We start from the raw sequence: 21,233 nt of genomic DNA, 5'->3' as shown, positions 1-21,233 counted from the left end.
GCGCTGCAGACCATTTGGGTGCTCTATGATGAGGTCCACATGGCATGAGTCTTCAAGCAACCAGGCGTACCAATGATGTGTGCATCTCAACTGCCACTCCTTGATCATTTTGCTATCCACTGACCACTCTTGTTCTGGAAAAAATTGCGTGCCAATCCTGTGATATTTGATGACATTTTAGACCAAATTAGTGACCACTACATATTTTTGAACAAGTCAAACAACAAACAATTACCTGTGGCCATTCAACTCGCAATTTTCCTTTTCTGTGTGGGGCACTACTGTAATGCATCTTCACCTGAGGATGCTGCCCAGTGGGCAGGCATTAGTGTCGGAACAGTCATCAATTGTACTCACCAGGTAATGGCAGCACTGCTGGACAAGCACGACAACTTCATTTATGTGCCAGATGTGTGATCCCCAGAACTGAGGTGTGCACGAGAATTTGCAGAGTCACGAACTTGCTGGTCTTGGAGAAATGGAGTTTTTGCTGTGGATGGAACAATTGTTAACCTTTATGTGCGACTGAAGTCATTCACTGACAGCTACTATGACCACAAATCAAATTTCTCACTAAACTGTCAGGTAGGTGAGTATGATGTCGTGCAGAAACAGACAACTTACAGGCATGCAGGTTGTAATAATGCCACACAACTTGGCCATTGTTGATTATGTGCTGGGGAATCTGGGGAGTGTCCATGATGCATATGCATTTCAGGGAATGTGGATCTTCAAGGATCCAATCGGTGTTATGCCACACAGACACTGGACTTGGGCTGATACAGCATATCCCTCGGAGAAGTGGTGTGTTGTGCTGTTTAAAAAGCCACAAGGGGGGAAATTGACAAAGCATCAGAACACATATAATTGTTATGTTTCAAAGGTACATACTTACCAAGTGTTCCATGGCACATCCTTGACAATTCAGAAGATTCAAGTCAGGGTAGAGCATGCATTTGTGGCCTTGAAAGGCCAGTTTCAGTCACTGAGAGAACTCCATATCAAAATTGGTAACAAACCAGAGAATATGGATCTGGCTGTGTACTGGATAACATGTTGCTTTATCCTGCACAATATGGTTGTGCAATTTGAAGAAAGGCACTGTGAAGAGTTGGGGCAAGGGATGATGGATTGGGCAATGAGGGAAGGGGAGCCTGATGAAGGGAATGACAATGATATGCTGCTGGCCCTAGAACCAGGATCAGTAGGACAACAATTCCATGTGCACTTAATGGAGAGGTTGATCATGGAGAGAGGGATATGAATCTGAATACATTTTGCATTTTGTAAAAAAAACAAAGGGTGATGGTGACAACTTGGACAAATGGATAAAACATACTTGTTCATCCTACAAGCGACATCAGGTAAGGGACAGAGGAAGATCTGCAGGAGTAATTATCGATGATGTAGGAGTAGCAGAGGACGATGCTTGGCCACCAGCAGTGAGGGCCTTCTGAGCCTCGATCTCTGCAAGCTTGAGCTTGAGCTTGAGGACCTCAGATTCCCTAGAAAATGCCTCTGCATCCAGCTTGCAGAGCTGGATGTCATGGTTCTGCATCTTCAGTATGCGATGGTGGATCTTGTCAGCTTCACTACGTTCACACTGATGCTTGCACTCATCATGCTCAATCTCCTTCATACACATGTGCATGTTATATTTTGCAATGTGACGTTCATTCTTGAGAAGAGCGATCTGGTATTCTTGGTCAGAAGTATCCCCTGAAAGTCCTTGCAACTTCTCTGCTAGCATGACCTCGAGCTTGGAGACAGATCTTGCATTTCCTGAGCTTCCCCCCAATGCCACAGAACCAGGACTGTGGCCATGACTCTTAGTGACGATAGACAGTGGTGATGACATTGATGTGACCATTGAAGTTGATGATGGGACACACTTGGGGTATGGGGAAGAGTGGAATGTACTGCGATTTTCCCAGGATGGTGTCTTGTGCTTCATAGCAGGAGGATTAGGTTGCCAATTATGAAAGTCACTTGGGCCACTGAAAGACTAGATTGTTCATGTTAGTTTTTGTACAGTGTGACCACTTAGGAGATATTGGTAACTTGCCTTAGCAAAAGATGGGACCACCGGCAAAAAAGTATTTGATTGGCTTGGGCCTGCTGTCAGGAGGGAAGAATCATGCATCCAGTCATCGTCACATTCTTCTTTGTCGATATCATGCCCTCTTGTTTCATTGCCACCAGCCTCCTCTTCCTCCTCATCCATACACATGCGGTCATCATCAGTGATGACACCAGGAAAACCTGGATGTTCCATCTGCTGGACCATGGTCTCATCATCATCACACTCTCCAAACAAATCTGGCACAGACTGGGAAGTACCAGAGGGAGGGGGGGGGGGGTACAGAGGGGGAATCGGGTTGAATAATCACAAGAAAATTGCCAGCATGATTGAGGCCAGGAGTAGAGTTTTGCAGTTGGGTGTCAATTGATGGAATTCCCCTCCACATTTGATCACATTCCTTGAACCAAGGGACATGCACAATGGCATCAACTGAAACCAGATCATCAGTGGGACCAAATGGGAACACGATCTAACAGACTCACCCAGCAGGTTTGGATACCTCGCATCACCAGGAATGATCCCACCACCAGTGGACTTGAAACGATCAAGTTGCTCTCGATATCTCTTCTTTAACCTGCATTGACCATTGAGTTATGCCATCTCCCATCATTAGATAAAGACATACGTTGCAAGGCATGCATAGACACTCATATTGAACTTCTCCGGCTGCATCTCATACCCACTGCAATATTCTGGATCATTCACAAAAAGCACCTTTGCAATGACAGCATGAATTTCTTTCTTTGTTTGCCCATGGGGCTTTCCAAGGGAAGCAGAGCCTTCTTGTGCACTTCGCTGCTTAGCGCTGCTGAATAGGACGGCACAATTGGCAGGATGTTGCAAGAGCCAGCTCAGGAGTGTGCTAGTGAGGTGGGGATATCGTTCCCAGAAATTGGTTTCCCTTGATTCCTGCGGAGGACCTCCCAGGGTAGTCATCATTTGCTTGTGAGAGCCAGTAGCCTGGGACTTGGATCCCCTGGTCTTTGGCTTCCCTCCCTGGGACGTAGAGATCGTATTTTGGGGTGGGGATATAACTTGAGAAGGGAAAGGAGGATTAGAACCTGCATTTCTGGCTGGAATCTGAGGGGGAGTCGATGCCATCATAGTCATCTGTCTTGCTTGCAGGCATGCAGAGCATCTTGTGCATGGACGATGGGGAGGCATTTTTAAGCGGAGCTTGAATTAAACCACATGCACTGGACCTGCTTGCCATGCTCACACTGATTCCTGGGCCAAATTTGTTTGACTCAGATTTATTTTGAATGCCACTAATGCAAATGACTCTCAGTTTTCAAGTCTGGTGACAACCACATGTCAGCAGTTCATAGTCAACAGGATTCCAGGAGTGGTTGGATAGTTGTTGATATGCAAGGTATGGCTGAAGGAGGGAAGGGATGACAGTGTGTGACCACTGCTGCCACAGCTTCATTTTTTTTTTGGCATTCCTAGATGGTGACAAGAGTGGGTCTTGGCTAATATGTAGCCCATCAGTTAAGTGGTCAAAAGCAGCATCATGGGAGAGGTCACATTCACTACCCACAGAAGGCTCTAACAGGCAAGCAGCGCTTGAAGCAGAGCAGTGTCAGATGTGTGGGTCAGAGGAATCACTGGGGTGTTGTGTGAAAGTGCAATGGCCAGGTAAGGTGAGCAAGTGCTCAACAGGAAGGTAAAGCCCTGCAGTTCTGGGAACACAGTGTGAAGGTTCAGCAGTCTGATGGTCAACAAGGACCACGAGATCATCTGCATGGAGCGAGTCAGGAATCTGGTTCATCAGGGCAGTAACTTGTACAGAGGGACCATGCCTAGTAAGCTGTTTTGGTTGATGAAAAGACATCTATGAAATTCAGTCAGATGCATAAACTGTCTAGGCAAGTTAGTGGTAGACAATGATCCTGCAACACCAAGTTACAGGACTGTGACCAGGACACTGAATCCTGGTTGCTGGAAGGCAACCCCAAGATGCCACCAGCATGTCTCCAATAGTTAGCCTCCAGTGTAGAAAAGTGAACTGACCTTTGCACATGACTAGCAAGGGTGATGGGGAAAGAGACAGAGCAAGTGTGCAATGAACAAAATGAGATTGCAATTGCAGTGTGCTACAAATATCATTTGGGAAATGTACAGAGTAAAAATGGTATCGGGGAATGATGAAGGAGGTTACTGACTATTTGAACCATAACCATGCAGTGCAGTTGGAATAAGGTGGGGAAGAAGGGGCAGATGACCAAAAGTATCAAAGAACAACTGTACATAAAATATAGCCAACTTCTTTTCCATTGCCCAGACATGTGACAATGATGCTAATGGCATAATTGGCTCTGCCAAGTCTGAGGGGCATCCTGGCCATACAGCAAGTAATGCCCAGAGCTTCTCTACATACTCCTGTTCCAATTGAAAGTCAGATGCGCCGAGGCCTTGATTTTGCTGAGGGAAAGGCTCAGCACACATGGTGAGTTCCAAATCACCAGGGAAAATCTGCATAGAGTTCAGAAACAGCACATTCCTGGTGAGGTAAAATTGTACATACCTGCTGGATGTGATCGAGCTGCTCTGAATCCAAATTTGACCACAAGCTAGGCATCATCACATGGTCAAGAGCAACCAACTCAAACCAGAAGTTGTGTTCATATAAATCCCATAAAATCTTGCTTTTTGTCATCTGATTGATGGTAGTGAGGTCTGCAAGGGAAATTGAAATATCCCAGAATTGTACATGGCTAGGTATGTTGTGTCAAGCTCAGGACCAAAGAGGGTGGCAGATTCACATAGTCAGTCACCAGAAAGTGTGGATGAAATCTGCTTGGGAATTGTGTTCAGGAAATCCCACCAGGACTGAGGGATAACAGGAGACACATCCGAGGCAGAAAGACAAGTGATCCAACCTGCTCAAGAGACTAGCCAATTCCTCAGGTACCTCTGCCAGCAATTGGAGGACTTGCCCCTCACAAACAGACTTGGGCTGGGAAAGAAGTAAGCTACCTTGGGCACATTGGGACTAACCCTTTTTGCATCCTTATTCATGTCCTTCAGGGCAGCATGCCATGCAGAAATAGTAGGGGGAATAGCTGGATTGCCGAGGTCTTCCCACAGTTCGGGATTCAGAATGACCGATGGCTTGGCTCCTCTTGAGCCCACAGGGGGATCTGAGCAAAATGTTAAACACACTAAGACAAAATGAATAGGATACATACATAGCTGATTATGTTTTCGAGCCCTGCCTGTCCTAACAGCTCCCATACTTGAACTTGCACCACTGGAACCTGGAGCACTGGAAGCCGTGGGACCCATGCTTGTGGGAGTCAAGGCCACACCACTGCTGGTGCATGGTGGTTCTGGCCAGGGAGCTGCAAATTGCTCGAGCCCAATCACTGGGCCTTGTCAAGTGTGCCTGTGGTGTGATTCACCAGGGTGGTACCAGGTGCTGTGCCATTTCAGCATCTGCCCAACCTCAAAAACCTCAGGATCCATGACTATGTCATGAGGGTGCATAATCTCAACAGTCTTCAACACTTGCATGTCTGGGGGTACATGATCGGGTTTCCAGACCATCCAGACAGGCACACATATTTCGAAAAGGTGCTGGCAAATGTCAGGGTCTGTCATGAATGCCCCAATCCAGCAGTCAAATGAATCAATGAAAGTGCCCATAGCAGGGTCAAGGTCTGTGTCCAGATATTCTAGCATGCCAAAGATGTCTAGGAGGAGGTGTTGACAAAAAGCAACCAATATGACTGTGTCTTGAAATGTAAATGGGAGTTGCTAGAGAAAATTTTAATTAATGAAATCTGAACCAGAAAAAAATCATGCCTTCAGATGCAGGAGACATCACCAACATGACCCCAGCCACAAATCAGGTCTCAGAGGACCTTCATAGTGGGGGTGCTTCTTTAGCCAATCTTGCAAACATTCATCTAGTCAATTATAAACAGTCTCCATTGACTTCCACTTGTCAGCATGAATCCTGCCAACTTTGAAGGCAGACCCTCTTTCCAGCACAAAATCCTCTGCTGACTGGGTAATGTTCCACCACAGCCACTTCCACATTGGGTCATCTCCATAGGCCACTTTCCGGGGGACACACAGACTCCATGTGTAGCATTCTGTGAACAACTGTGGCCATTGAAAACAGTCTATATGGCCAAACCATCCATCACATAGGGGTGTGATTGTTTCTCCATCGAAGATGAAGGGTTGGGGAACATAGTCAGCATTTGGTGATGTGATCCAGTGGTCATCACACTTTGCTAGGATGCACACATCAAATGCACCCCATCTCCCTGAAAATAACAATAATCAATTTGAGCTGAGTTAGGGACAGCAAGAACACACCATTGCCAGGGTGGTTGTACAATGATAATTCATAAGGGCAAACACTAGCTACATTCATCCTGGAAACAAAAGAAGTCAGTCAGTACTTACTTAAATTGACAGAGATGATGATGAGGGGAGAAAAAAATGAATCATGCAGCATTAAGGCCAGTGTAACTGAAACAAAATGAGAATGTTGCACTTGATAGGCCCCAAGCCTATTGAGAACTTGCAAGGCACCAAACCCCAGAGCACTTGGCAGACAAATGCTCTGAACATTTGGCTCTGAGTACAGCATAAGTTGACCAGATGTTTGAAAGAAAAGTATGAATAAAAGAGAATAAAAACTTACTTTCAAAAAATGTCTTCTTGACAAAGAGGTGACAATGATTGGTGTATTGAGTCTGCATGCATATAGACTATGTTAATGCCTGAGTTTTGATGAAGAAATGCCCCAGAAACTGCGAGGATAACTCTTGATAGGCCCCAAGCCTATCAAGAACTTGCAGGCACCAAACCCCCAAGACCTGACAGATGAACGCTCCAAACATTCATGGAAAGAGCAACTGGGCCATCTGGAAAAGTAAGATGGAAAAGATAGAGGGAAACTTACCTTGCACTGAATTGGTTTATATGGAGGGGCATCAGCAACTCAAAGTAGTAGGTAGCACTTACTAGTAGTAGTGAGAAATATTATGGGTACTGCTGTGCATGTGACCTGCACCACAAATGAATGCAATGCCTGACTTACAGCATGCTCAAGGAAGACATTGAGTCTAGGCTCTAAATTGTCAAATAATTGGGTGATTAGATATAAGTTTTGTGTTCCATATTTCATTCCTCAATGTTCTGGACTGCCTATTGTAATATTCATGGGAGATACATTCATGCATTACAGTAATGACATGTTGATAAGCTACTTATAGCAAGTCCTAGTTACAAGTACTAGTGCACCATTGCTACTTTGTTAATAGATTTGGCCACTTTTACCAATGTGACTAAAGTTTTGATGAATGACAGAATTTTAACATGTCATTTCACAACTGCACAATTGTTACATCATCACAGCCGAAACAAACATTCACACCACCTGTAGCTAGTACTTAGCAACACTCTCATCTTCTGTATGCTGTCTGCATGGTATTGGGGGAACACTCGGTGCGTTCCTCTACCATATGTCAGGGGCTCAGTGCCCTTGACAGCCTTGAAAGCTTGGAGCCTTCAAGGGCAGTCTTGGTGTCCAGTGGATCCGATGATCAATTGCATGACAACAGTCAAGACTGACCCTCATCTTTCAGCAACATTAATGAAGGTTTTGCGGGTCAGTGCTTTCGACTTAAGTTATGCATCATTATGCTTCACAGTCTACTGACCCATTTACCAGCGCATACTATGTGTACTAGGTCCATCATTCTCCCCACCTCCAGCTGCACTCCATTGTTCTGCCTGGCCAGTATATGCCTTCTATAGCGATGCCCTTGTCTCCCCACTCATCTACCCTTGGTACAGATTCAGTGATCAATCACATAGATGATAGTGCAGTTCTCCCCTCACCTTTTAGTCCCAAAGATTTGAGTTAGCAACACATCTGTTCATATCTATCCCTGCCAATTGAATATGTGGTGTGTTCCTCTACAGTATCAGAGACTTGGTGTGATGTTACCTTCAAGGGCAGCGATTCTGATTGATGATCTCAAGCTCTCCTTTCTACTACAAATTTTCTCCAGGTTGCCTCATGATCAACCATGCGAAGTTCTAATGTGGGTATGTGGTTAGCTTTTCAGTGTATCTTATCCATCAATTTCTGCTACTTCCTCCAGGATATTACAAAGAGTTATGTCACATCTCAGTGCATGATTCATCATGGTCAAACTTCTGGTTTTCCCACAATGGCTTCTGACAAATGGGGAAAGGGAATGAGGTAGCCTTCTGCTGGAGATCTGCCATCATACTTACAATTCTCTGCACATTCACTCTCCAGCCTTTCCTTCCCATTCCCTGACCCACCATGTCTGAAATACCTTCGCCCAGTACTGGATTGGATATAAGCTCTAGCAACCTTAGTACATGTTTTTCCAACTAACTCCTGACAACTAATACATTTTGGCACAGGCACTCTAATTACTCTGATTGGAAACCTCAAATTGAATGCAGCAGATGCTGAAATGCTAGCAAGTGCTTTGTTACTAAGATCTTGTGCTGAAGGTGAGTATGTTCTTAAGTGACATTTCTGGACTGATCATATTGAAGCCTTCATAGGGTCATCTGGCTCACAACCCACATACCCCACAGCAGCATTATGCCCATCAAGTCTGGGGGTTTCAGGATTGTTGTCCCATGAAGAGTGTACACCTGCCACCTTATCCCCCTCGATCCCCATTTACACAGAATTTCCCACACCACCAGTATTGATACATATAATGCCACCTAACTCAACTGATCCCTCCACTATTCTTGTCTGCAGCCACCCAGATCATGAAGCAAGGGTTCCATATCTAGCAGATGACTGTGTGCATACTCCCACTGGAATTTTTTTTACCATATCCATGTAAAGACTAGCAGCTATTGTATTATCTGTTGGCAAGTATTTCTCACAGTGGTCTCCAATTAATTTCTACAAAGTATAAATCCTGAGGCCACATATTGCATATGGCAGCCTGACTGTGAGGCAAGTCACAACTTGGCACTTTCCATCCTTCATAAATTTCTACCATTCAAGCTCTACCACTTAGCAGCGGAATGCTTGGAGCATCTCTCTGCTAAATGTCATGGGCTTGGTGCCCTTGACAGCCCCTGAAGGCTTGGGGCCTTCAAGGGTGGTCTTGGTGTCGATCCAACAATCAATTGCATGGACAACAATGACCCTCGTTGCTCAGTACCAGAGATTCATTTCAGCAACAACTTCACCCAAAGGTCATCATACCTCCAATGTTTGGTCTACATTATATGCTTGATTTGGCTATCAATTGTGTGAAAGGGACTGCATCTATTGGACTGTGTCGACCCTGCTCTCATTGGTGACCACCCTTAGGGGCTTGAACAATTCATTTTCTGTCTAGTAAGCCCATTCCTTTCTCTATTGCTGGATACTGATGAACTCTTGTGGTTTTTCAGTCCTGAGGAAACCCACTTTCTGGGTTGCGCAGATGGAATACCACCGTTCTGGATTTCGATTGGAATTCCACCCATATGTTTCCATTTTAATAGGTGTGTCATCCTTGCTATGCATTACAACCACTTCTTTCCTGCGTGCTTTTCCTTCATCCCCCTTACATCATGTCCTCTTTTCATGGTTTCATATGTCCTTGCTGATGTGATATCCAGAACTTTGCATGCCGAGACAACATGTTCTAGATGGATATTTTTTCCCATGTGGTTCATCTTGGCTTGATGTGCTCTGACCTTAAATACACAACCATGCCCCACTCTGCTGATATCCCAGAGCCTTCAAGGGACTCCATTGCCAACTTGAACACTTGCATTCTTTGCAACCAAAGGATTCTGTCCTCACAAAATGCCCCAGTTTCCAAACAAGTAAAAAAAGGTGGTGCTGTTGTCTCTAACAATGGAGTGCAACACTCAGAGGTATGTCTTGTAGTATATTTCTCATCCATTACTTTAATGTCATTTTCTGCTCATGGCAATCTACTCTGAAGGATATGATTGGCAAACTGAAACCACAGCACACAGTCCAGCCTCCCAAAGGCTGGGAAGAGCACATGTTTGGCCTGAGAGATAGAAGATGCTCCTTGACACCTCATCCTTCCATTGTGAACACCCCAATGCTCCCTTCCCCTTCCCTGCACCTGGACAACCAAATCCATGATGAGGACTCTGCAATGGAGGAGATGGAGGAGAATCCTGACAACAATGAAAACAAGGATGACCAGCCTTCCAGTAATGAGAACAAGGATGATCAGCCATCCAGTAGCGAGAAAGCAGATGACCAGCTGCCTGGTAGTGATGATGACGACAAGGGTTCTGATTACAATGAGAATGAGAATGACAACAAGATGGAGAGCTCAAGTGACTCCCATGGTAGGTTTTTCCATTTCATATCCCTCATTCTCTCACATTTTTTTCAGATAATTCTCATTTCTTTTGATTTCAGGGTTTGGTGCCTCTCTGGTCATGCAATGGTGGGCTTGGTGCCCACTTGTGTTTCAAAGCTTGGTGCTTTGGATACTCATGACCATTTTCTGCCACCCATCATTCCCTTGGTTGTTATATAGATAAAGAATTATTGTGATCCTGTTCTGTTACCATCTATATACACATCTGCCTTGTGTTGACATGTTGACTCCTAGATGATGATGATGCACATGCTTGCAATGCTCAGACTATTCCTTGTGCCCAGTCCCCACTTCCCCTGTCCTTGCCACCCATGTACAAGTCTGATGACTCTGCCCATCCTGTAGGGGATGTTGTCCATCCTTGCCAAGAAGGTGGCCTGATCTATACTAGACTTCAGAAGAAGGGAAAAGGTAGGGCTATAGATGCCAAGGACATTGATGCTGCAAACCACAGTGACCATGACACCCAACTCCTGAACCTCAAGAAGCCAGGGAATCTGTCCACAGCAGTGTCAGACAAAATATGTGCTTTTGCGAAGGACATCAAGATGATGGCAGAAGAACTTGGCTGATGGCATGGGCGGTCTACACATGACATACTCGTTGCTGTGGGATTTAGTATTAAGGCTTCTCATACCAAAATTAATGAGGCAAACCTCTTCCACTTGTGGTATTGGGCCACACAGCCCAAACCAGATGGTGGTATGGCTTTCCTCCCTCTCACATCTACCACTCTGATGTCCTGACCAGCCAATTGAAATGCAATCAACAATTTGATTACAAAGGAGTACAACACCCTCATGATAGGCATCCCCAAGGATGACTTTGTGGCAAGGAGGGAAAAGTTAAAAGCTGTCTATGAGTGGAGTGAGAGCTCCTCCACCATACTGACTAATTGATCTGTCAAATCTATTGCAGCTAGAGTGGACAATGCAAAAACACAATTTTCTGGATTGGTATGTGGTTGCAACTGTGCAGCCATTGATTCTGATCATTCCACAGGCAGAGGTGTGGTCCAATCTCGAGGATATTGAGATAGTTGGAGTGGTAACATATGTTGGACAGGACCCTGCAGGACATCAAACTTCTGGCATATTTGGAGGCTCTGAGATGATAAGAAACTTCATCAATGAAAATGGCATCAATGTCTGGTCACTCATGGATCAGTATACCACAATTTTCAAGTAAGTTTATTTCTCACATGTTTCATTCAACCTCATTGGATTGTTGTAGGTGTCTCAGGAATGGCAATGGTGTGGATGCCAGGGTGGCTGGCACCAGTTCCATTGGAGATGTGGGTTCTGCACTGGAACTACATTGCCATACAAAGGAGACTCCAAGAGACTGCAACTGCAGAGTATTTGGAAGCATGATGAAGGAGAAGATGTTGGCCACATTGAGAGATCTGCATGGTAAGTTATTCTTGTGCTGTATGTGCATTTGTCTTGATCCTTTGCTCAGTCACATGTGGCATTGAAGTTGGCAATCCCCAGAAAGTTTCCTGGCACTGGCTTCTCAAGTTTTTGTAGAAGAGCCACTTCACTATTGTCAACTGGTCCCATGGTGTATCTCCACCAGGCCCTGGTTTTGAGTACAAGAAACTTAAGGCTGGCCCTCTTTGTCAACTTGTAGTACCTTACCTTCAGAGAAAACTGGGTCTTTTGTATGATGGGCAAACTGATGATGAGGAAGAACAAGATAGTCTGGATGATGTGCTGGAAATTGAGATTAAGTGCTGGAACAAAGGTATTCCCTATTTTATTCATCCAGTTGGATGCTGAAGTTCTGTGTAGAGGTCATCAATATTTTGGATACTGACCCTTTGAAGGGTGAGATCATGCTCATCAAAGCTACCAATGGTACTGTTTTGCAGCAGATCTCAGATGATCCAGAGTGGCAGAAGTCCCTCAAGGAAATGGATTGCCAGCAGCAAGGCATGGAGGTCCTTTGACAGCCACAACCCTGACTGCAGCAACAACTCCCTTTTCCCTCTTGGACGTGACCTTGCATGGAGGCATCAAATCATGATACTATTGGTCCCCAGGTAAGTTCTGCTCTTTACTTAACATCTGGTATCTGCTGACATTTGCAAGGCTTTACAGTCTGACTGTTGAACTGCACCATGTGATCAATGCCAGGATGCATGCCCCATTGTGCAAGATTCACATCATGACCCATCAACAATTCCAAGCAATGTGCACACTTGAGAGCCTGGCCCATCCAAGCCTCCCATGCCAGCTCTGCAATATGGGGTAGGGTTTGGTTCCTATGGTCTGATAACAAGACTAATGAAGCATCATATAGGATCTACATCAGGATAATCTTCCAAGCTGTCCTCACATGCAAGAGGCCAGCCCAGCCCAGCAGTCTTTTCCCAGATGACAAGTGAGTATCCAGGTCTCTGACTTTTGGTAACAAGACTAAGGAAAAATTATGTAGGATTCTCAGGGTGACCTCCTGAGGACCATAGTGTCGTGCACATTACCCCCAAGACAGTTACATAGCTGTTGATCAAGAGCAGCACTTCACCGGTGGTCGGGATCCGGTCAGTCGTGATAAAGATGATTTGTGCAATGTTGAAGATGAGAGGGAAGACAAAATTGGCGACGGATATATAGAAGATTCGGTGGATACGGTCCGCAATGCTGCACGCTGCATGTCACGACATGCATGAGTTATTCATACCGCTACAGAGACGCACGGTGGTATGCTCACCTCTGTTTATCGACGATGTGCGGACGTGGAGGTTGTAAAGGAAAAAACTGACGGAGTACCTAGGAAAGATGTTCTATGAATCACGTACAGTAGTAGAGGGACACCAACTTACAAGTTGTCGACGATTTGCATTGTTCTTTGGTTGAGAGTGCAATAAGGACCACAAAGAGGGTAAACAGACAGGCAGAGAAAGCAGTGGTTACCACGATGTAGTCGAAGCCTGGACGTACGGCGTTCATGAACGCAATAATGATAGCTTCTGAATCTGCCGTCGAAGACATTTGTGGGGTGATGCACCTGAATGAATACGCACACATTAACTTAGACATACTCTACCACATGTACTGGGTGATTGATCGTTGATTTGCACAGCCCATGATGGCAGCATCCATTGAGAAGACTGGTTTGAATCCTTTGAAGGGTTAGTGGCCACGGAGGAAAAGCCTAACAGTGAAACCATACGATGAACAATTGGACGCCTTTCCTCGTGGTCTAAGAGCGCTCCAGTGGCACCGTTAAGCTGTGTCCCAGCCAGCCAGACAGAAATGCGGGGGAGATAGGTGTTCCACTGGCATAACGGAGTCAATAAACACGCCTTGGAAACGTCGCGCCGAATTCCCAACATTGATGGAAGTTTGAGGCACTGATTATCAAACACGAGAATTGGGATTTAGAAGCAGTTTCCCAGGGCATTTGCCCGCTGTGGTAGGTGTCTCTGGTGTACACTGTACACATGTTGTTTCCCTGCCAGTTTTCACAGCCACGCTCAGCTCAGCTCGCTGGTTGTCTTGTCTCTGTCCCCTTCCTGACTTCGAGGCCTCCCTTTTCCATCTCATCCAACTTCTCTCGTTTGAGCGCCGACCTTTTCCATTCCGTCTTGCTTGCCCCTTGTGGAGAGCGTCACACCGACCTTGTGGAACCGTAATCACCGAACGGCAGCAACGGCTGGGGATAACAAACAAGAAGTAACCGAGGCATCTGGTATCTGAGGTGGACACCATAGGTAAGTCAGCCTGAATGAACCGCTGCGCTACAACACCATTGTCATACGAAGCGTGCAGAGACTTGTCTTCCACCATCCTCACTCGGACTCCCCCGCAGCCCTGTGTCGGCACACGATTGAATTTATGAGTTGTACTAACTCTCCACTGAATAGCAAGCAGCTGGGCCAACACGCTGCGATCCGCGAAATGCCACGGTTCTCAGCTTAAGCATCGTCGACTGATAACACATCGTCCCAGGATTTCCGCTGTGCTACGCGTAAGTCTCCTATTTCCTCGTGATAGTATTCTGCGCTTTTCTCAATGTCGTCTTGCGTTCGAGAGAGTCACTAATTCCACTGCAAACTTAGTTCCTCAATTCTCCGCAGATACTCTAACATCATAACATCAGTTCTGGCGCATATCCCTATGTAGCGTTCACCTGGCCTGTGTCACCCGGAAATTATTGACCTCACATTCGAGCATGATATAGAACGAGAATTCACAGAACATACCGCTCGCTATGATGACCTCGTCGACTATTCTCCGAGGCATCACGCCAATTTATACATGCATCACTTGCCTGCCATTCAGGCATGTAGGGGAGCACTTTCAATGATTGAATGATATAATTTCATGGTATGTATTTAACACCCCTCCAATGTAACTACTGCATGGAGTTTCCAGTTATTTCCATATGATACTCACCACACTTGCAACACAACCTTTTTATACAGACTATGTTTGATTTCCAGCTGGTGATACTGTTCCTTCAAAGATCCAAAACAACCCAAAATTCTGGCCATACTTCTGCAATGCTATTGGTGCCATCAATGGAAGCCATATCCATGCATCTCCCCCTGCCTACATATGTTTGAACTACTGGAACCACAAGGGATATGTTTCCCAAAACTGTCTCTTCACATGTGATTTCAACTTACAGTTTATATACTCTCTTACAGGCTGGGAGGGCAGTGCAGCAGATGCCTGTGTCTACAAATATGTGACCACACATGACTTGAGGATTCCTGAAGGAAAGTTTTTGCTTGCAGATGTGGATTTCCTGCAGACTGAATGTTGCTTGTTCCATACTGTGGTGTACACTACCATTTAGCTGAATGGGGCCATGCTAGTGTAAGGTAAGTAATCACACTTATGATCCCCTGACCATCCTACTGATGAAAACTGCAGGCCTGCAAACAAGCAAGAATTGTTCAACTTGTGGCATGCATGGCCTGCAATGTTATTGAATGTATTTTTGGTGTCATAAAGCATCATTTTCATATCCTTTCACTAGTTCCACCATTTGATCTCCAGATGCAAGTGCAGCTGCCAGCAGCATTTTGTGCCCTTCATAATTTCATCCACATCCATGATCCATTCAAAGGCAAAATTCCAGAAGACTTTGGCACTCCATCTGATGCAGGTGTGCAAGGTGGCAATGGGTTGGAGGGGCCCAGTGTACTGGAAGGCAATGGAGAACATCTGGAGGCATGCATGTTGTGTGATCAAATTGCCAAGGCAATGTGGATTGATTACCAGGCCATCCTGAGGGAGAGAGAGGCAGTGGGACACATGGAGCTCCTTGAAGACAAGTCTGACATGGATGTGGATGGTGCTGAGGATGAGTAAGTGGTGGGGAATATACCTAGGAACTACTGCCCTTCCATGTACATTTTTTTAATGTGAAGACTTAATTCCAGCAATTACTCTTGATAAGTCATCCAAAACAGCATGAATTACAACAACAAATGAAAGAGGTTCATGTCAGTATGGAAAGTATATGAAGCTACATTGTAATTCAAAGTGGTCCCCCCTGATCAACACCACCTTCCTGCAGATGACCAGTGATTGATCATTGATACTCTTGGTTGGCAATGGCTTGACGAAGAGTGGTATTTGTGATGGATGTGTACATCATTGCCTTCTTCTCATCTGCAGTAACAGTGTGCACCATAAATGCACCTACCTCAACTGGTAGTGAGGAGTCCTCAGTGGACAGAAGGGTCAACACCTTGGAAGGTGGTCAATAGAACTGGTGGTGGTGGCTCCATGCTGGATGGTGGCAGTGGGAGTGGGGGCAGGTGAGGCAGTACTTGCATTTGCACTGTCATGGTATATCAAACTGAGGAGATCAGTCATGTGGTTGACAGCACCAGTCAGACCAAACACTGCAGTCCCAGCTGAGAGTTTGGGCAGAATTGGCTGTTGATTCCTAGGAGGACCAAAGGACTGGGCAGATGACCAACCAGACCCATGAGATGGTTTACACGATGGGGGTGGGGTAGAAGTGTACAAAGTTGGATAGGGCCCAGAGGAAAATGTGTGTCTCTCCTTACCAGTCCTACTGACGCTCCCTGAAGACATGCCCAGCCCCTTCATCGGGAAGGGAGGGTATGCTGGGATGCTGGTTGACGGTGTGCCCACCCCCTGAGTCAGGACCACAATGGGTGCTGAGATGCTGGGTGATGCAGATGGAATCAGTGGATGAGGGTGTGAAGGGTTGGGAAAAAATGTGGGAAATTCAGCCATGAAGTCAATATATGAGGGATCAGGAGCTGGGTTCATGCTACTGATGTTACTGTTGGAAGGCTTGTTGAAGTTACCTAGCCATGTTTCTTGATCTTCATCCTCAAGCCAATTTGGGGGCCAGTTGGATGAGGGGGCCTCCAATGGTGTGTATGCATTAGCACCTTGTGCCCCTCCTGATGGGGTGATCTGTGCCATCTTCACATAAAATGGCCATCCCACATTTTTATAGGGCAGGATACATTGTCCACTCTGATGTATTCATGTTAGATGAACTGATACACTCAATGATAGGGGACAATGTACATTGGTTGCAATGTAGCTATTCCATACATTCTCTTCAGCTGGTGTGATGATATTGGCACCAAAATGTTCATCCCATGAGCCAGACCCAGAGCATTGAATGAAGCCTTCAATGGAATTATAGATCCCTTTCAACTAATAACAATATCAGTCAAGGCTATCAGTGTGAGGAGGATGCACTTACCCATTGCCATTTATTTTGAATCTGCTGAGCAGTTCTTGTGGGGGGCGAGTTAGGTGGAGCGATCGCAGCAGTGGCACTAGAAAATACACTGGATTTGAAGTTGCCTGTATCACCTTGTTCCAACCAGTGTTCAATGAGGTAGTCAAGGAGAGTGTGAGTCTCTGAATCAGTCTACTTGTGACTACTCTTTGTTTCTGGCTCCTGATCTGATTCCAAAAGAACAAGGAGTCCAGCAACAGACCCCATGTAGTCCATTTAGTCACAGCATGTAGGTAGCCTGCATGCCAAAATGCCAACACTTATATAGACCCCACGATGGGCCCATCTAAATAGATTAGCCATGACACATGGACAGGCCTGAGGGCCTATAGTGAGAGCAACATACATATGGGCCTGTAAATGCAATTCCACAACATATGGGAGGGCCTGTGGAGGGTAAGGATGCTGCAACATATAGATGGGCCTGTGACCAAGTAAGTATGCTAAGCTACTGTAAGACATGGACAGGCCTGCCTATTGTATCATGAAGAAGGTTGCAACATATGGACAGGCCTGCTTGTCATATGCTTTATAGGGTCACAACATAAAGAGGGGCCCATCTATGATAGATTACAGAGTTGGCAACATATGGACAGGCCTGGGAGTAATATCATTTATGGTGTTGCAACATCTAGACAGGCCCATCCATAGCAAGATGCACACCTGTCGCAACATAAGGATGGGCCCATCAGTAATATCATTGACAGCATCACAACACATAGACAGGCCCATCTAGTAAGATGCATCCCTGCCACAACATAAAGACAGGCCTGTCAGTAATATCATTTACAGTGTCACAACACATAGACAGGCCCATCAGTAATATCAATCACATGGTCACAACACATGGACAGGCCCATCAATAGCAACATGTATGCCTGTTGCAACATAAAGATGGGCCCATCAGTAATATCATTTACAGTGTCACAACACATAGATGGGCCTGTCTAGTAAGATGCACCCACATCACAACATAAAGATGGGCCTTTCAGCAATATCAATTACATGGTCACAACACATGGGTGGGCCCATCAATAGCAACACATATGCCTGTCACAACATAAAGATGGGCCTGTCAGTAATATCATTTACAGTGTCACAACACATGGATGGGCCCATCAATAGCAACATGTATGCCTGTCACAACATAAAGATGGGCCCATCAGTAATATCATTTACAGTGTCACAACACATGGATGGGCCTGTCTAGTAAGATGTGCCCCTGTCACAACATAAAGACTGGGCCCATCAGTAATATCATTTATAGCATCACAACATATGGAAGGGCCCATCTAGTAAGATATGCCCCTGTCACAACATGAGATGGGCCCATCAGTAATATCAATTACATGGTCACAACACATGGACAGGCCCATCAATAGCAACATGTATGCCTGTTGCGACATAAAGACAGTGTGAGTCAAAGTGTGGTTCAGTGGTGAAAACCAACCAAAACTGAACACAAAAGACAAAAAGAGCAAGTGGTGGTGTGCCTATGCAGTACCTAGATGGTAGAACCTGTTCTTTGGGAGGGTTTTTGTGAGCTACAACACTCAAAGACAAGTGCTGAGGGATGGGGGTGCTCCTGACAAAAAAGAAGCAGGAATGCAAGAGAATGCGATAGGGTAGACTGCTGTCAGCCTACAGAAGGATGGATGATGACTTAATTCAATGTCCTAAGCTGCACTGAGCTCAGGGAGGGCTTGGAGTGAAGTATGTTGATGATAGACAAGGATAAGCAAAGTAGACAATAGTTAGACCCTTAATAAAGTCTCAACTATCAAAGCTGCTGAATGAATTACTGAGTGATGATAAAATGCAAGCAAGAGGGGCTCTCTGATGTCTTCTTTTTTTTGCTATCTAAGTACAGTGATTTATATACAGTACAGGGGTGTTGCCCTTGGAAAACAAGGTGCAAACACTTGGTAAGTGATTGGTAACTGATGCAGTAAGGAATGTAAGGCAATGGGTAATCATCTTGGAAAGCATTGGTAAGCATTGGTAAGGATTAGCAAGCCAAAAAGTGAAGAATCAGTAAGCAAAGTCAAAAGATTGGTAAGTATTGGCAATAGGTGAGTCAAAGACAGTCAGAACATCAAAGTATGAGTCAAGTGATGTCAGGAACTGGGAAAGCACACTGGAATTGCATTAGGGGGAGGCTGTGCATGTCACATCTCAAAGAGATTGCTTCTAGGCCAAGGTGGGATGACAGAGAGGCAGTGCTGATCTGATGCTGATATAGTACATCCAAAAGTGGACAGGGTGAGCCGGGTGTCAACAGGGGTCAAGCTTTGGGGGTCTGTGGGGTGACAGGAGCATAGGGGATTGCAACTTTCCCCCCCAAACCATCCTCTCAGTGAAGCAAATAAAAACTTCATGAATGAGGCTCTGTTGGAAGAGAGGATGAAGGGGGAGTGTCTTCTGCTGTATCTTGCAACAAGGAGGCAAGATGTGCATCATACTCATCATGAATGTGATCAGGGAGAGTGGGGAACAGTAAATTATACTGTAGCTGTTGCAATCTTGGAAGAATGATGGATGAGACTGGTATGAAGATATTGCAGGGAGCAGGGAGGAAGGATCCATATGCTTCTTGGACTGGAGAGACTGAAATGACCACATAAGACCTTTCCAAGTGAATGACAGACCTGAGGCAACCAAAGAATGTCCTCCTAGAGGTCATACTGACAAAATGAACATGCTGTCCAAGCTGGATGGGCTGAGAGGGCACAGATGAGGGTGGGATGTACTGGGATGCTTCAGGATGGAAGCTGGTAGGAACTCCTGGTAGATATATGTAGCTGTGGTCCCTAGTGAAGGGGATGAGCGAAATGATTGATGTAGAGGTGGCCATATTGGAAGAAGTTAGTGACATGAGCATCTGTTGGAGGGAGTGCTGTAGAAATGCGTGGAGTGCACAAATCCTTTCCAATTTTGGAAGGTAAGATTGCATGGCTGAGCACTCCAAGTGAGTGTGGGAATGGTCTTGGTATCTGCAGAAATGGCAGAGATATGTTGAAAACCAGAATGCCATACATGGGTGCTTAAGAATTTTAGCCAGTGCTTAACTCACTCCCTTTCTTTTTCTCTGGCACTGATGACTTGTTCTTGTGTGAGGGATGACTGCTGACATTTCTGGCTGTCCTTCTTCGCATGAGGGCTATGGTCATCATCTCCATTCATCAGCTGTATCCATGTCCACCTCACCAAACACCTTTGGTGTGTGACAACAGGCCTGTCAGTAATATCATTTAAAGCATCACAGCACATAGACGGGCCCACCTAGTAAGATGCACCTCTGTCACAACATAAAGACAGGAGGCATGCAACACTGTCACCAGAATCAAGCTATTAAGCTGATTCTGAAGGAATTATGTATCAGTCCCACATTGTGAAAAATTGATGTAAAACCTACCAGGTCCATTGCTAGGTTTGCAAACTAATATGCAGGCCATCCTGCGATATTGGCAGTCTGCTTCAGATGTACAGAGGCCACCTCGATCTGGCATGCCAAGTAGAGGATACCCATCTCTACCACAGACTGGCAAGATGGGTGTGAGTGGCTGGCGATGAATGGCTTCAGACAATTTTCAAAGGCAGAATGCAGATAATGAACAACTTCCATCAAATTGAGCATATTGACAAGTCAAAGGCCCTGAGAGGCTGCACCATACTGGTCCCTTGCAGCTGTGCCCAATTCTCTCACAATGGCATTCACAGCCCACACAAGGTGCCTATCAAGGGTGGGATTGAATGGTGTGTCACTGGGAGTGGTGTTTCCACAATTGCGAGATACCATGGCATGTAAGGCATGCAGGACTAAAATTATCAATGTCAAAGGTGTATCAGATTAAGCTCATGCCCATACCTTGATCGCAATGCAAAACAGGTGCCAATCCCCATTGTTCCATTTGAAGAGATTGCTGTGCGGATGCAAGTTCACCTACATAATCAATGGATATCACTGATCACATGAATAGAACCAAATAAATGCTCACTGTTGCATATTTCCTCAAAAA

General features: G+C 45.5%; 5 protein-coding genes across 5 annotated transcripts; 2 read left to right on the top strand and 3 right to left on the bottom strand.

The window, feature by feature from the left end:
- Positions 1 to 4,276: 4,276 nt before the first annotated feature.
- Positions 4,277 to 4,727, bottom strand: F5J12DRAFT_701255 (uncharacterized protein; the record flags this gene model as incomplete). The annotated part of the gene is made up of 2 exons (XM_051740508.1): positions 4,277 to 4,558; positions 4,611 to 4,727. Coding segments are annotated over 2 exons (399 nt in total), but the record flags the coding sequence as incomplete, so codon positions are not given.
- Positions 4,728 to 5,998: 1,271 nt separating this feature from the next.
- Positions 5,999 to 6,343, bottom strand: F5J12DRAFT_728874 (uncharacterized protein; the record flags this gene model as incomplete). Its single annotated transcript, XM_051741919.1, has 1 exon — positions 5,999 to 6,343. A coding segment is annotated over one exon (345 nt), but the record flags the coding sequence as incomplete, so codon positions are not given.
- A 2,816-nt stretch (positions 6,344 to 9,159) lies between these two features.
- On the top strand, positions 9,160 to 11,036 carry F5J12DRAFT_787271 (uncharacterized protein; the record flags this gene model as incomplete). The annotated part of the gene is made up of 6 exons (XM_051743613.1): positions 9,160 to 9,304; positions 9,506 to 9,598; positions 9,834 to 9,976; positions 10,048 to 10,429; positions 10,503 to 10,564; positions 10,731 to 11,036. 6 exons carry the CDS (start codon positions 9,160 to 9,162, stop codon positions 11,034 to 11,036), a joined length of 1,131 nt encoding a protein of 376 aa, XP_051594430.1.
- Positions 11,037 to 11,264: 228 nt separating this feature from the next.
- F5J12DRAFT_898812 (uncharacterized protein) lies at positions 11,265 to 12,415 on the top strand (the record flags this gene model as incomplete). Its single annotated transcript, XM_051748133.1, has 7 exons — positions 11,265 to 11,331; positions 11,383 to 11,420; positions 11,467 to 11,648; positions 11,698 to 11,876; positions 11,926 to 11,942; positions 11,994 to 12,210; positions 12,258 to 12,415. The coding sequence occupies 7 exons, from the start codon at positions 11,265 to 11,267 to the stop codon at positions 12,413 to 12,415; spliced, it is 858 nt and encodes a 285-aa protein (XP_051594429.1).
- A 448-nt stretch (positions 12,416 to 12,863) lies between these two features.
- Positions 12,864 to 13,783, bottom strand: F5J12DRAFT_868679 (uncharacterized protein). The gene is given in 7 exon segments (XM_051747086.1): positions 12,864 to 13,116; positions 13,180 to 13,238; positions 13,292 to 13,591; positions 13,642 to 13,682; positions 13,693 to 13,695; positions 13,719 to 13,720; positions 13,744 to 13,783. 3 exon segments carry the CDS (start codon positions 13,309 to 13,311, stop codon positions 12,896 to 12,898), a joined length of 300 nt encoding a protein of 99 aa, XP_051594428.1. The 5' UTR covers positions 13,312 to 13,591; positions 13,642 to 13,682; positions 13,693 to 13,695; positions 13,719 to 13,720; positions 13,744 to 13,783; the 3' UTR covers positions 12,864 to 12,895.
- Positions 13,784 to 21,233: the final 7,450 nt, after the last annotated feature.

The sequence above is a fragment of the Pisolithus orientalis genome, assembly GCF_024613125.1.
Source record: "Pisolithus orientalis strain OTSU chromosome Unknown F5J12scaffold_97, whole genome shotgun sequence".
Classification (NCBI taxonomy): domain Eukaryota; kingdom Fungi; phylum Basidiomycota; class Agaricomycetes; order Boletales; family Pisolithaceae; genus Pisolithus; species Pisolithus orientalis.
Note: the sequence above shows the minus strand (reverse complement) of the source record. Positions and strands in the feature narration are given on the sequence as shown.

Coding starts and splice junctions, on each gene's coding strand:
- F5J12DRAFT_868679 (XM_051747086.1), bottom strand. CDS start 13,311: ATGCAAATCGTCGACAACTT. Junction 13,239..13,291: donor ATGCAAATCGTCGACAACTT/GTAAGTTGGTGT, acceptor CATCTTTCCTAG/GTACTCCGTCAGTTTTTTCC. Junction 13,117..13,179: donor CACATCGTCGATAAACAGAG/GTGAGCATACCA, acceptor CGTGACATGCAG/CGTGCAGCATTGCGGACCGT.